The 14910-nt window shown below is 50.9% G+C and overlaps 1 protein-coding gene across 1 annotated transcript; it reads left to right on the top strand.

Annotated features, from left to right (window-relative positions):
- The first annotated feature begins 4672 nt into the window (after window positions 1-4672).
- On the top strand, window positions 4673-6101 carry LOC123439893 (peptide deformylase 1A, chloroplastic). Its single transcript, XM_045116516.1, has 4 exons — window positions 4673-5110; window positions 5213-5302; window positions 5412-5479; window positions 5598-6101. Exons 1-4 carry the CDS (start codon window positions 4730-4732, stop codon window positions 5836-5838), a joined length of 780 nt encoding a protein of 259 aa, XP_044972451.1. The 5' UTR covers window positions 4673-4729; the 3' UTR covers window positions 5839-6101.
- Window positions 6102-14910: the final 8809 nt, after the last annotated feature.

Here is a 14910-nt window from a genome sequence, read left to right as displayed (position 1 = left end):
ATTGAAATCAGCTCTTGCCCATATTTTTGTGTGGTGTTCCTCTAGATATTCCTTTACTTTGGGCTTGCTTTTCAACTAGCTCAAGTGATAGTTGTGTTTCTTGATGCTACAAGTTAGTGAGCATGGCCACAAATTATCATCTGATCATGGCCACAAATTATCATCTAACAACCTGGTCTGAATTTCCTTAGGACCAATTCCTGGATTTGCTCTGATCCATGACATAGAAGCATCTCTATCCATCTTCTTTTTGCAGCTCTCAATCTCTGAGATCTATTCACACTAGGACATGTATGCTGATATGTGTTGACTTTAATCTGAAACAAACAACAAAAACAATGAGATTAGTACTGAAAAAGCAATACCTAAAAATAAACTAAAACAAAAAGGGAAAATACCTGAAACAGTGTGCTATTCCTCATTAAAGAGGCATGCAGTCTCCACTTGCATCTCTCATAAGCACATTTGACAGTAAACCTTGTTGGATCACTTTTCAGAGTGAGGAACTCAGTTTCAGACTTGATTGAGAAGCTTGCAACTGCATTTCTGTAGTCAACAGCACTAGGAAAGACCACACCTTCAGTAATACATGGATTTTCCCTGTCATACATCTCTGACCTCTAGTTCTTTGTATAACTATGATTTCCAAATTGCATGACATTGTTGTTGCATTACTTGCACACATCACACCTAACTCTGCATCACACTGCACAGGGACCCAACAAAGTTTGGAACTATTCCAGTATCTAATCTCCACTGCATCAAACAATCCCCATGGATACTTGGCACAAATGGCAGCCCTAAAATTAGTATATGAACTAGTGCATTCCACAACTAAAGGAAATGAGAATCCACAATGTTTTCCTTTTGTACCACCACAAACTAGAACAGTGGTCTCCATTCTAATTGAAAGAAAGAAAGCTATAGCTGGATCCATCCTATCATATTAAACACAATTTGCAGTGAGAAAAGGCACAAACCCTAAATCCAAGCAAATCAGGTCCGTTACTAACCCTGAGGGAATTTGCTGACCATCTCCGCCAGAGCTTATCACCGTTTGTGCAGACCCTGCACCGCTCCTCGACGCTGCTACAGATCCACCACAAGGGCTGCTCTTGTCGCCGTTGGTGCCGCCCTTGTCGCCGTTGGTACCTTCTCCGCTCTCTCCACTCTCCCCCATCACCTTGCGCAATGGATCTTGCCGCCGAAATTTAGGGTTCGTGACAGGGAAAGAGAGACAGCGCGGGGAATGAGAGAGCATGAGTGAGCACGGGGGCAAGACAGAGTGGGGAATGAGAGAGCGTGAGGGAGCATGGGGGCAAGCGCTGTCCAAAGTAACGCGTCGTTTGCGGTCAAATGGCGCTGACTGGACGGAGTCGTGCTGGAAGGGCAAAACCGCAAGAAGAGGGAGGTGAGCTGGGCAAGACCGCTTGTTTTCAAAAATTAGGGGCAAATCAGTCGAGGGGGACACAACTAAGGGCACAGATACAAATATCCCTTTTATCTAATGACGTCGATCCATCCCTGTTCCCTTTAAAGGGTTTCCTCCGCTGTCCAGATTTTGAGTTGTGGAAGCTGGCATTTACGGATGTGTCATCGGCATCACCGTTAAGGTGGCGACGTTTGCTCTTGTTTCGCCTTGGTTTGTCGTTCCCATCCCAAACTTCAGAGGTACCAGGGTCATGTGCATTATGGCCGCGCAGAGCTAGACAATTGTCATCACCCGCGCAAAAGAGGGTCATGAGGGAAGTGAGAGCGAACATTGTTCTCGGCCTATCCTGGCCGAGCTTGCGAGCCAACCATTCGTCCCGGATATTGTGCCTGAAGGAGGCTATTGCCTCGGCATCCGAATAGTCCACTATCTGGTTCTTCTTGGTTAGGAACCTATTCTAGAATTCTCTAGTGGACTCGCCCGCCTTTCGGACGACGTTGCTCAGGTGGGAAGAGTCGGGGTGGTCGGACGTAGGTTCCCTAAAGGAGGCTATTGCCTCGTCATCCGGACAGTCCACTATCTGGTTCTTCAAGCTCTTCCCAACATCTGAAAGAATTTTCGGGTAAGCTATTTAGCCAGTGTCGTGCTGGCCCTTTCAGCTTTAAGGGTAGGTACTTGATGGCGTGGTGGTCATCCCCTCTAGCCATATGTATGTGGAGAAGGAAATCTTCTATCCACACGATAGGATCCATAGTCCCATTGTATTCTATGTTCACGGGTTTAAACCCTTTTAGGAACTGGTGTTGCATGACCTCGTGTGTGAAGCACACTAGGTGGGTGGCGCCTCTGATCTAGGCTATAATATGCCGGAGATCGGTTGTTGGTTGTGTCCGGTATGATTCCTGTTCTGTGTTGCCATGGGTAAACTAAGGTCGGTCTCCATCCCTTCGAGTGGGAGAGTACCTTCTGGATCCATAGATGGATCTATTGCGACCTGTTTTGTTGTCCAAGTCGTGACGTAGTTCGTGCATGCACCTAGGCTGCACATGTTCCTTTCCTTTCCTGCGGGGAGGCTCGGGTCTATACTCGTCTTCTTCAGCCGCTCTGTCGCGCCCTCAAGGTGGTTGATCGGGCTGGTCGTACTATGTGTGCCTGGGGGACACGGGTTGTGGGGCCTCACCATCGAACTGAGGCAGCAGGCGCCGGCGTGGGTAGCTTTTGTTTTGAGCCTGCCACATGGAGCCATATCCTTCTTCGGTGCCAGTACTTTTGTCCATCTATTGTTGATGGTGTCTTCTTCGGCTTGGAGCCGCTGTTTGTTTTGCCTTAAGGCCACGGGGCGATATCTATGAGCTGATGCCTGAACCGTTCCTAACCCTCAGGGTCCTCGGGAACTGTGAAGTCTTTGGCATCCAAGCTATCATCCGCGTCATCAGGAGGGAGGTAGTTGTCATCGTCTGAGTCGTCAGGGTCGTCGGGATTGGACTGGCCTTGGGCCTTGTTTGGGTCCTCTTGTGGCTGATCGGGAGCTCCGAGGTTATCGGTGTCCTATTGGGTTATATTCTCCCCGGTGCCTTGTATGCCCCCTTCCCTTGTTCTCCTTGGATTGTTTACGCTTCATTCGGCTCTTTGATGGCTTCTCCCCGGACTTATCGACGCTTTGTGGTATGGGGTATGATCGCCATTGCCCAGTATTTACAGGGCCGGGGTCATCGGTCGCATAATCCATGTCTTCGACCTCCTCGGAGGCGTAATCCGACACGTCGGTTAATCTTCGACAGTGGCTACCAAGTGGGTGGTGGGTGGGCCATAAAATTCCTCTAATCCGCATCTGGACCGGTCCGAGTATAGGTCGAATTTGGGCCATCCGCGATTTTCAACGATTGGATCTGGTCGAGCATCTCGTTTAACATCGAGAGGCTCACTAGATCAATCTCTTGATGGTTTTCGGAGCTCACCTTCGTAGTTTCTACGAGTGATGCGTGTTCGGCCATGGCCGTTTGCAGTTTCCCGGGTGCAGAGGTTGGGTCCGGTCTTGAAGCCAACTCTCCGAAGAGGGAACCAAGGTCATGGCCGGACAAGAGACCCGAAGTCAAGGCTTTGGGATTTTGGAGCTCATCGGACGAAACCGTGATCTTAGCTGGGAAAAGATCGCCCCATGAGTCGAAGAGAACTCTAGGTTTCCGATCCTTATCTCCTAATCGAGGATGAAGCCTCCGATCTGGCCAAGGCGATCGGTCGGGTCGGCGCGCAGCGTGAAGCTGCCGAACATGAGAACCTGCCCGGGGACAAAGGTGTCCCCGTTGCTGATTCAGTCGCTTACGATTAAGCGGGCCATCAATCCTTCCGGTGATCCCAGAGTGGAACTCTCAATGAAAGCACCAATGTCGGTGTCAAAACCGTCGGATCTCGGATAGGGGTCCCGAACTGTGGACCTTGGATCAATGGGTTGCAGGAGACGAAGGAGAGAATAATTACCCAGGTTCGGGCCCGCTTGAGGAGGTAAAACCCTACGTCCTTCTTGATTATATTGATGGTGTATGAGGATTACAGAGTTGATCTACCTCGAGATGGTATGAGCTAAAACCCTAGATTAGTCAACTTGCTTATGTGGATGAAACCCTCTAGTTTATATAGACAACAGGGGGTCCCTAGGGTTACGTACAACCGACCTCGAGCCGGGGGTAGATGCGCCGATCTAGCTTACTCAAGTTGGACGACATGCTAGTCCTCGGAGCTTTCCTCCTTGTCCAGGAGATCGTCACGCAGTCCGGTCTTCCATAATGCAGCCCATTAGATTGGTTTGTAATGTATGGACCAACCATCTGAGGACCCCTTAATTTTGGACTCCCTCAGCCGTACGGGGCGATGCAAACGGCGGGAGGGGCGGGACATATGGAAGATTCGACTACACAAATATAGATTATATAAAAACAGAAATGAGTGAATAAACACACTAAAATGGTATATATACATCTGATCTGGAAAAAAGTCAAGTAGAACATTCTATACTGTAATTCGGAACAGAGGGGTAATTTTGTAAACAATAATCCTAGACCTACGGGCCCTTTACAGGGTCATTACGGACCCTACCTAAATAATCTCAGCCCTCCCTGATTTTCCATCGGGATGGCCCGCCCCACTATCCTTCTTTCCAATCATCTGTTGTCATGTCATCATGTAAAAAAAACCAGTCCGTAATTGCGTGTAAGTGTAGCATTACTGTGCAAAAGGAATGCCACGCAACATAAGCCGCACACTCCACCCCATTGAGCAGCAGACTACTAGGCTGAGAAGATGGAAGCACTTCGGCCGTTATCCATAACGGCCGCGGCGGCGCTTCTCCGCGCTCCCCCCTTGCCGATTCCTACCTTCGTTGGTACTGGTAGGGAAGTGGGCGGTAGGCGAGGGAAGAGTGTGAGAGCTGGCGCAGGCGGCGGGGGCTGGCTGTCGGGCCTGCTGGGCCGGAAGGGCGGCGGCGGTGCGCCCATGGCTATGACGGTGACACTAGGGACCGTGAAGGCCGGCGATCCCGTGCTTCACGAGCCGGCACAGGAGGTATCCCCCGGGGACGTGCCTTCCGAGAAGATCCAGGACATCATCGATCAGATGATCGCTGTCATGCGCAAAGCTCCTGGCGTTGGCCTCGCCGCCCCACAGATCGGCGTGCCCTTGAAGGTCCTTGCATTGCATTGTGCTCCTGTTATATGCGCTGGCTTATGTTCGTTCTTGAAAAGATAGTCGCTACATTGCTCAACCTGTTAAATTTGCCAATGACAGATTATTGTTCTGGAAGACACCCAAGAATACATCAGTTATGTTTCTAAGGAGGACATCGATGCGCAGGACCGCTGCCCCTTTGATCTTCTTGTGGGTATATTTTTCCGTATGGAACTTTGTTCACCACACATTACTGTTAGGCTTGAGCACCCTCTCATGGCTCATGCCCTTTTATGTTTCTTGTCCCCTCCTAAGCTAGGTTGTTATCAATCCCAAGCTTAAGAAGACGAGTAAAAGAACTGCATGTTTCTACGAAGGATGTCTCAGGTACTTACTCATATATCGCCCTCTAAAAGCTTATTACAGTAGTAGCTCATTGGTGGAAAGGAAAGCTGAATTTCGGTGTACTTATGTGTATGTCTTCATCCTTTTATGTGGATGCCAGTGTCGATGGATATAGGGCGGTTGTTGAGCGTCATTTGGATGTTGAGGTTTCCGGTTTGGACCGAAATGGTCGTCCCATGAAGGTGGAGGCTTCAGGATGGCAGGCACGCATTCTGCAGCATGAGTGTGATCACCTTGAGGGCACCTTGTATGTTGACAAGATGGTTCCGAGGACATTCAGGACTGTTGATAACTTGAATCTGCCACTTGCCACTGGATGTCCTCCTCTAGGTGCCTGTTAGCATTGATGACATTCTAGTTTTTCTGTTCCAAGTATAGGTAATCGTTCTTAGCTTTTGCATTTTTTTTGTTCAGTGCAATATCATAATATGCTTTTACCCATTTACTGTAATGGATTGGGTATTCTGTACATCATGTGGTGATACACATGCAAATAATGGCGACCTTGTAAATCTAGTTGTCAAATGTCAACCAATGGTGACACTTTTTGAATGTAAGAGGATCGGTACATGATTTTTCGAACAAGAAATTGTCATTTTATCTACATACTAGGTTTTTCTATCTCAATTTTGTCCATCTGTAGAATTTCCAAAACTGTACACCTGGAACTATGACGTCTTTCAAGGTAGCTCAGATATTCTTGAAGTCCTACATATTTCTTACATCTTGTATATTATGTGTTTTGGTGTGAAAGACATATATATGAAGTGCTTGTTAGTTTGCATAAATCTCGAAGCCCTCCCTGGTAGTTAATCGTAAAGGCACACACATTGGTTTCTGGCATGCGTGCGTGCGTGCGTGCGTGACAGTAGATGTGTAGGGTTCGAAAAGGATGGGCAGAGTCCTAGCTACGGTGAGGATGTATGAGTTCAGGCCCCTCTGCGGTGGAGGTAATAGCCCTACGTCTCAGTGCTCAGGGAGCTTGTTGTCGAGTGGAATAGGGAATACAATGAGTTGCTAACCCCTCTACCAGCGGGGGAGGGTGGCTTATATAGAGTACGCTACCCTCCACAACGGTTCCGGTACAGGGGTGGAGTAGTGGCGATTGAATGTGTACGTTACAGGTAACGTATGCCCTAAATGCTAATAAATGCATCTGGAAACGTACGACTGTTTCCCTCCACGGGGGTTACGATGTACCGAGTGGTATCCAGTCGATTAGCCTGATATGCTCCGAATGCTAGTCTCCGACTGGATAGTCGAGGGTATGTTACCGACTGGATGACAGGGACTCCTTAATTCAGTCGGAGCTGACTAAGGGTCTAGTCCTTTGCGAGGGGTAGTCCTTGGGTAGGACCTACAGGGCAGGACTATGACCCTACCCTAGGACTATAACCCCATCATTAGTCCCCGAATGGATTGGGGTTGGAACGACGAAGCGATGTTTGAAGTTGGATCCGACTGGAACGGACTTGCTTGGGCGTTGCTTGCCTCGGTCCATTTTGGCTTTTCTGATCGACGATCCGAGTGGAAGTACTCGCGAAACAGACTGTCGGGAGTCGAGTGCTTCTGCGGCATCTTCTGACGTGACCGGTCAACTGACAGCGGCGGATTTTCCGGGATCCTCAAATTTCGGTTTCCGCGCGCTCAGCGGGGATGACGCCGTCGCGCTCGAGTATCGCCTGACGCCTCGATTCTCGCGCCTTCAACCTCTCCACTAATATCGCCGCGGTGGGTCGGGAGGATAAGGTTTCGGGGCCACCTGCCAGTGACCCAGTCGGAACCCTATTTAAATCTCGGTGGCGAGGCTTCTTCGTTACGCTCGCCGAATCTCTTGCCCTTGCCTGCTCCGTCCTTCTCGCCACCTCCAGCGCTTCTACGATCCTTCCTTCTCCTTCCTCCCGAGGGCTCGCAGTTGCCGCCATGACCAAGGGTCACACCAGCAAGATGGAGGCGAGGAAGAAGAAGGGGAAGACGGCGGCGCCTGCTCAGCGGCGGCAGCGGCCGCTGCCGGCGGGGTGGATTCAGGGCGACTTCCTCCCCTCCACGATGACGGAGGGGGATCTGCTGCAGCTGGTGGAGCACGGGATGATCGAGCACAAGTCCTGGAGGCTGTTGGCGGAGAACGAGGTCGAGCTGACGCCTCGGGAGGGGGAGCGCGTCTTGCTGCTCAGCCACGTCCAGCGAGGTTTCTCCTTGCCCCCGCATCCTTTCTTCAAGGGCATCATGAATCGCTTCGAGACACAACTTCATCACTTTTCCCCGAATGCCATTGCCCATCTCTCTGCCTTTATAGTTTTGTGCGAGTGTTTCATCGGCTGCCCCCCCATTGGGGTTTGTTCAAGCACATCTTTTCCGCCAGATCCCAAACCATCAAACGACTCAGCCAGTCGGATGATAAGACAAATCTCCTCCAGCTCTGCGGGGGCTTAGGTTTCCAGAAGAAGAGTCGGAGTAGCTATCCTGCTCTTCAGTTAACTGAGTCGGTCAGGAACTGGCAGTCGACGTGGTTCTACTGCCAGGATATCGCATGTCCGAATGCGTCGACTGGGCCGCCTCCCTTTAGTTTAGATCGGTCCGCCCCGCCTAAGCAGCTCGCGCTCACGAAGGCGGAGAAGAACGACATCCAGCCTTTGGTTGAGGCACTCGTAGATGTCGTCAGGAGGGGGGTCACTGGCATAGACTTGCTGGAGGTCTTCCTCGGTCGGCGTATCCAGCCTCTGCAGGCTCGCGACCATGCCATGTGGCATTACACGGGGCCCGAAGACTCCACTCGGACCAACGTGGTGGGCGTGACTGAGGAGAAGGTGACCTCGTGGGTGCTCCAGATCACAGGCCCCTGCGAGAATCCCAAAGGATCTCGGCGAGTGAAGCCTTACTGCGCGGATCATCCTCCTCCGAATCAGGTGAGTAACACTTGTCGAGTGCACTTAACTGTCTTAATTCCTGTCGTTTGTTTGAATCTCTGCGGGGTGTCTGATGTTGCCGACTGAAATTTATGCAGAAGTGGACCAACTGGTTCTCCCCCGTCTCGAACGGGAATCCGGCCGAAGAGGAGGAGGAAGGCAGCCAGGAGGGCAGCATGGAGAGCGCTGAGTACGTCTCCGACAGCGGGGAATCGGAGGAGGAGACTAGCGAGGAGGAGGAGGAAGACGAAGAGCAGGACTCGCCGCCTCCGCAATTAGAGCATCGGACCAAGCGCCGACACGAGCCCGCCGTTCCCTCGGCTCCTCCTGCGTCTTCGAGTGCTCCGCCCACTGTCCCAGTGGTCCCGAGTGTTCGAAGCGCCAAGAGGGCCAGGGATGCTGCTGCTGAGCCTGCGGGTCAGTCTTCTAAGGCGGCCAAACCGAGTGGGCCTAAGCCTCGGAAGGCTCTGCCGCGAATGAGGGTTGCTGTCCCTGTCACCTCCACGTAAGTGTATCCATCTTTCAATTCTTTCTGATATCCGAGTGAACTCCTGTTTACTGGTCGAATGGATTTCACTCGACAGAGTCGCTACTTCTGCCACCTCTCCGCCGCGCCAGGAAGATGATCCCATGGACACGGACAACGTCGTCTCGTCCCAGCCAGGTGCGTTGTAGTGACGCCGAGTGTTTTATACTATCGCGTCTCGAATTCTATCATAGGTCCTGCTTCTTTCTTTTTCTGAGACCTCGCGTCGTTCGTCCTGTCAGGGGCGATTTGCCTGGACGAGGGCGACCAGGGGAGAGCCGAACCAGCTGCGGAGCCTGTTCTTGAGGCTGCTCCACCTGCTGCTGCTCTCGCCGCCGACGTGCTGCCGACTGAGGCGCTGCCACAGACTGAACCGGTGCCGGTGGATGAGGAGCCGACTGGAGCGGACCTTGGGATGCCTCGGGAACTTCCGACGCTGCCAGGCTCGTCGAATGTCGAGTTCAACATCCAGCATCTCCCGGAGGAGCAGGTGGGAGCGGCCAAGGGAGCTATGGTCCAGGCGGAGCTGATGGCTGGAGAAGCCAAGAGAGCCTACGACTCTGTTGCGTCCTTGTACCAGCGGAGCTTGGAGCTGCGGGATGATATCCGAGTAAGTGGTCTAGTAAGTATTTACTTTTCTCTTGTAACCCACTGGGTGTTCTTGGATAGCAGCTGTTGTTTGCAATGGGTTCACTCTGAGTGAACCCAGTGGGTGTAGTCCCCGAGACTTCTGTCGAGTGCTTGCATCGACAGTTGTCTTTATACATATTGTCTTTACTTTGGTCGTGTCTGTAAATAATAGGACCGATTGCGAGCAGTTGTTGCACTCGGAGTGCACTTACTGTAAGAGTCCCCGAGAGTAAGTTGTACTCAGGTCGGGTAGTATTGGCCTCGTAGGCGTAGGTGATAACATGCATCTCAATAGGGCGGGCCTGCTTGAGTTGCATGCCAGTGGGGTCACTCTTAGTGAACCCACTGGGTGTAGTCCCCGAGACCGCTGTCGACTGCTTGCGTCGGCAGGGGTGTGAAGAACTTAGACTTTTAGTTGTTGAACTTTCTGATTGTTTCTTTGTGTTTGTTGGCAGAAAACCTGTGAAATGGGGACGGCTTATGAGACTCTCAGGGCGGAGAGGAATCAGTTCGCTGGTGAGCTTGATGCGGCCATGCTCGCAATGGCTGGCATGAAGGATGCTCTGGAGGGACGAGAGAAGTCCTTGGAGGAGGCTCGTGAAGCGAACAAGGTGTTGACTGAGGAAGTGGAAAGGATGAAGAAACAGAGGACTGCTCTCACGGGTCAGATGGTCGTGCTGAATAAACGATGTATAGCTCAGGAGAAGTATGTGAGCGACTGGGCTGAGCAGATGATGACGCGTCTGGCTGGTAAGTCCTGTTTTTTGCCGAGTGTTTGTCCTATGTACGTCACACGCGGCGCTTATTGCTTGCTTGTCCTTCTTGTTGCAGATTTTTGCGTTGATGCTGAAGTTGAAGCAGCGGACGTGGAGCGATCATTCGCGACAACGTGCCACTCGGTGAGGACGCTAATCGGGATTTGCTCCGGGCGCACATCCGCGTGGGCAAAGTTGGCCCTTTCATCGGTCGGTAGAGAGAAATCGTCGGCCGAATCGACAAGGAGCTTTGGCCAGAAGATGAGTCGCGACAGGAAATGGAGAACCTAATGGCGCAACTGGAGGAGATCACGAACCGAGTGCAGTCGTGGAAGAAATCTGCAGCTCGTTGCGGTGCAGATGTTGCTCTGTCCTTGGTCCGAGTCCATTGCAAGGAGGTGCGTGAGGAGAAGCTGAAGACATTGAAGGTCGCCAACACGAAGAAGCTTCGATTCGAAGACTTCATGGAGACTTTCCTTGAGAGTGCTACCCGCATCGCCGACGGTATTGATCTGGACACGTTCGTAGAGCCCTCCAGTCCTGGCGTTAATCCAGATGATGCGTAAAAACATTTTTATCTTCGGTATGCCGAGTGTTTATCTGTAAGGTACTTTGGCCACTGCTGTTGGCGGGCACGTTCTTAGATCGGTGCGGGTAAGCTTGACCCGCCCCGAACGAACTATCTTTTCTAGAACTTTTGAATCTGAATCAAAGCGTTGACGCTTGTGTTGCAATGTTGTTTCGAGTGCGACGTTTAGTGCACACTCGGAGAAAGCGATTACTTAGGTGATTCTTGATCACAGCGAAGTCCCCGAGTGCGACGTTTAGTGCACACTCGGAGAAAGTTATTACTTAGGTGATTCTTGATCACAACTAAGTCCTCGAGTGCGACGATTAGTGCACACTCGAAGGAGGTTATTCCTTAGGTGATTCTTGATCACAGCTAAGTCCCCGAGTGCGACGCTTGGTGCATACTCGGAGGAAGTTATTACTTAGGTGATTCTTGATCACAGCTAAGTCCCCGAGTGCGACGTTTAGTGCACACTCGGAAGAAGTTATTACTTAGGTGATTTGTGATCACAGCTAAGTCCCCGAGTGCGACGTTTAGTGCACACTCGGAAGAAGTTATTACTTAGGTGATTCTTGATCACAGCTAAGTCCCCGAGTTCGACGTTTAGTGCACAGTCGGGGAAGTTATTACTTAGGTGATTCTTGATCACAGCTAAGTCCCCGAGTGTGACGTTTAGTGCACACTCGGAGGAAGTTATTACTTAGGTGATTCTTGATCACAACTAAGTCCCCGAGTGCGACGTTTAGTGCACACTCGGAAGAAGTTATTACTTAGGTGATTCTTGATCACAGCTAAGTCCCCTAGTGCGACGTTTAGTGCACACTCGGAGGAAGTTATTACTTAGGTGATTCTTGATCACAGCTAAGTCCCCGAGTGCGACGTTTAGTGCACACTCGGAGAAATTTAGAACTTAGGTGATTCTTGATCACAGCTAAGTCCCCGAGTGCGACGTTTAGTGCACACTCGGAGAAAGTTAGAACTTAGGCGATTCTGGATCGCGACTAAGTTTTTTTTTGTGTGTGACCGGAGTCTGAGATCGCGGAAGAACTCTGAATCTGCAAAAACTGAATCTGCTTTATATTATTTCATCAATACTTGTTCTTTACACTGCTTCAGTCGACGATCACGTGTAGAAGCGCTTCAGGAGGTCTCCATTCCATGCACGCGGCTCGTCTGTCTCCCTCTCGATGTTGTAGAGTCTGTATGCTCCGTTGTTCAGCACCTTGGAGATGATGAAGGGTCCTTCCCAGGCCGGGGCTAACTTGTGAGGTCTTTGCTGATCCACTCGGAGCACCAGGTCGCCTGCTTGGAACGTGCGACTCCTGACGTGGCGTGCATGAAAACGCGGCAGATCTTGTTGATAAATGGTTGAGCGAGTTAGTGCCATCTCGCGCTCCTCCTCCAGAAGGTCCACTCCATCTTGCCTTGCTTGTTCTGCTTCAGCTACGGAGAAGAGTTCGACTCGTGGAGCATTATGAAGCAAATCACTCGGAAGGACCGCTTCTGCTCCATAAACGAGGAAGAACGGTGATCGCCCTGTAGATCTGTTCGGGGTTGTGCGGAGACCCCAAAGTACCGAAGGTAACTCAGTGACCCATGCGCCAGCGGCGTGGCCCACCTCTCGCAGGAGTCGGGGCTTCAAACCCTGAAGAATAAGTCCATTCGCAAACTCTGCTTGTCCATTGGATTGAGGATGTGCTACGGAAGCAAAATCCACTCGGATACCTTGGCTTGCACAAAAACCTTTGAATCTGTCCGAGTCAAAGTTTGTCCCGTTATCCGTGATTATGCTGTGAGGTACACCGAATCTGGAGATGATGTCCCTGACAAACTTGACGGCTGTTGAGGCGTCGAGTTTCTTGATGGGCTTAGCCTCGATCCATTTCGTGAACTTGTCGACTGCCACCAACAAATGTGTGTATCCCCCTGGCCTGTTTTGAATGGTCCGACTGTGTCTAATCCCCAAACCGCAAACGGCCACACGAGCGGGATTGTCTTCAACGCAGATGTCGGCTTGTGGGACTTGTTGGAGTAGAACTGACAGCCCTCACATCGGTCGACCATATCTTTAGCCATCTCGTTCGCCTGCAGCCAGAAAAAACCAGCCCTGAATGCCTTGGCGACGATTGCTCTCGAAGAGGCGTGATGACCGCAGGTTCCCGAGTGAATATCTTCCAGGATCAGTTGTCCCTCCTCCGGAGAGATGCATCGTTGGAGAACGCCTGGAACGCTCTCCTTGTACAATTGACCATCAATGACAGTGAACGACTTTGACCTGCGGACTATCTGCCTGGCCTGGACTTCGTCTTCTGGTAGTTCCTGTCTCAGGATATATGCAATGATCGACACAGTACAATCGGGGATGACAGTAAGAATCTCCACGACCAGATCAACCACAACAGGTACGTCGACTTTAGTCGGATCTGTTGAACTCTTGGGTTGTACTGGTTCTTCTGTAAAAGGATCTTCTTTGACCGAAGGGAGGTGAAGGTGCTCGAGGCAGACGTCACTCGGGACTGGTCTCCGAGTGGATCCGAGTTTCGCCAATTCATCTGCTGCTTGGTTTTTCAGTCGCGGAACATGGTGGAGTTCTAGACCTTCAAACTTTTTCTCGAGCTTCCTCACTGCATTGCAGTATGTGGTCATGGTGGGGTTCCTGACATCCCACTCTTTCATCACTTGATTGACCACCAAATCCGAATCGTCGTAGACCATCAGGCGACGAACGCCGAGTGAGATGGCCATGCGCAATCCATAGAGGAGAGCTTCATACTCTGCCTCGTTGTTGGAGGAATCGAAGTGTATCTGCAGCACGTACTTGAGTTTGTCACCCTTTGGCGATATGATCACAACGCCAGCGCCGGAGCCATTCAACATCTTGGACCCATCGAAGAACATTGTCCAATGGGCCAAGTAGATGTGGGTTGGTTGCTGTTGTTCTACCCATTCTGCTATGAAGTCAGCCAGGGCTTGAGACTTAATAGCTTTCTTGGCCTCGAACTTGATATCGCAGTACAACATCTCCATTGCCCACTTCGCCACTCGGCCTGACGCGTCTCGATTGTGGAGAATTTCCGACAACGGAGCATCAGAAACGACAGATACCGAGTGGTCTTGGAAATAATGAGCCACCTTCTTCGCAGTTATGTAAATCCCGTAGATAAGTTTTTGATAATGGGGATACCTCTGCTTGGAAGGAGTCAGGACCTCGGAGACGTAGTACACTGGCCGCTGAACTTTGTATGCTTTGCCTTCTTCTTCTCGTTCGACTGTACGAACAGTACTGACGACTTGATTTGTAGCCGCGATATACAGAAGAAGGGGTTCTTTACTGAGCGAAGCAGTAAGAACCGACTGGGTGGAAAGTAGGACTTTGAGGTCGTCGAATGCGACTTGGGCTTCGTCTGTCCACTCGAAAGTATCTGATTTCTTCATGAGTCAGTACAGAGGAAGTGCTTTCTCGCCGAGTCGACTGATGAACCTGCTCAAAGCCGCTAGGCAACCTGTGAGCCGTTGAACATCGTATATTCTGACTGGCCTTTCCATTCGAACGATGGTCCTGATCTTTTCGGGGTTGACATCGATCCCTCGTTCGGAAACGAAGAAACCGAGTAACTTTCCGCTGGGAACGCCGAATGAACATTTGGCGGGGTTGAGCTTGATATCGTACCTACGAAGGTTGGCGAATGTTTCTGCCAAGTCAGTCAGCAGGTCGGAACCTTTGCGTGACTTGACTACGATATCATCCATATATGCCTCCACATTCCGACCGATCTGGTCGAGAAGGCATTTTTGGATCATGCGCATAAAGGTAGCTCCTGCATTCTTCAAACCAAATGGCATAGTGATGTAGCAGAAGCATCTGAATGGGGTGATAAAGGCTGTCTTTAATTCATCGGGACCATACAGACGGATCTGATGATAGCCCGAGTAGGCATCAAGAAATGACAAACGCTCGCACCCCGTAGTCGAATCGACAATTTGATCTATGCGGGGGAGCGAAAAATGGTCTTTCGGGCAGACCT

This window comes from Hordeum vulgare, chromosome 3H (genome assembly GCF_904849725.1).
Source record: "Hordeum vulgare subsp. vulgare chromosome 3H, MorexV3_pseudomolecules_assembly, whole genome shotgun sequence".
Lineage (NCBI taxonomy): Eukaryota > Viridiplantae > Streptophyta > Magnoliopsida > Poales > Poaceae > Hordeum > Hordeum vulgare.
The sequence above is the reverse complement of the archived record's forward strand: the minus strand, read 5'-3'. Positions and strand labels throughout refer to the sequence as shown.

Bases quoted from the DNA above. Each gene is read 5' to 3' on its own strand.
- LOC123439893 (XM_045116516.1), top strand. From the start codon at position 4,730: ATGGAAGCACTTCGGCCGTTATCCATAACGGCCGCGGCGGCGCTTCTC. The intron at 5,111-5,212 runs GTCCTTGCATTG...TGCCAATGACAG, and splicing joins AGATCGGCGTGCCCTTGAAG to ATTATTGTTCTGGAAGACAC. The intron at 5,480-5,597 runs GTACTTACTCAT...TGTGGATGCCAG, and splicing joins TTCTACGAAGGATGTCTCAG to TGTCGATGGATATAGGGCGG.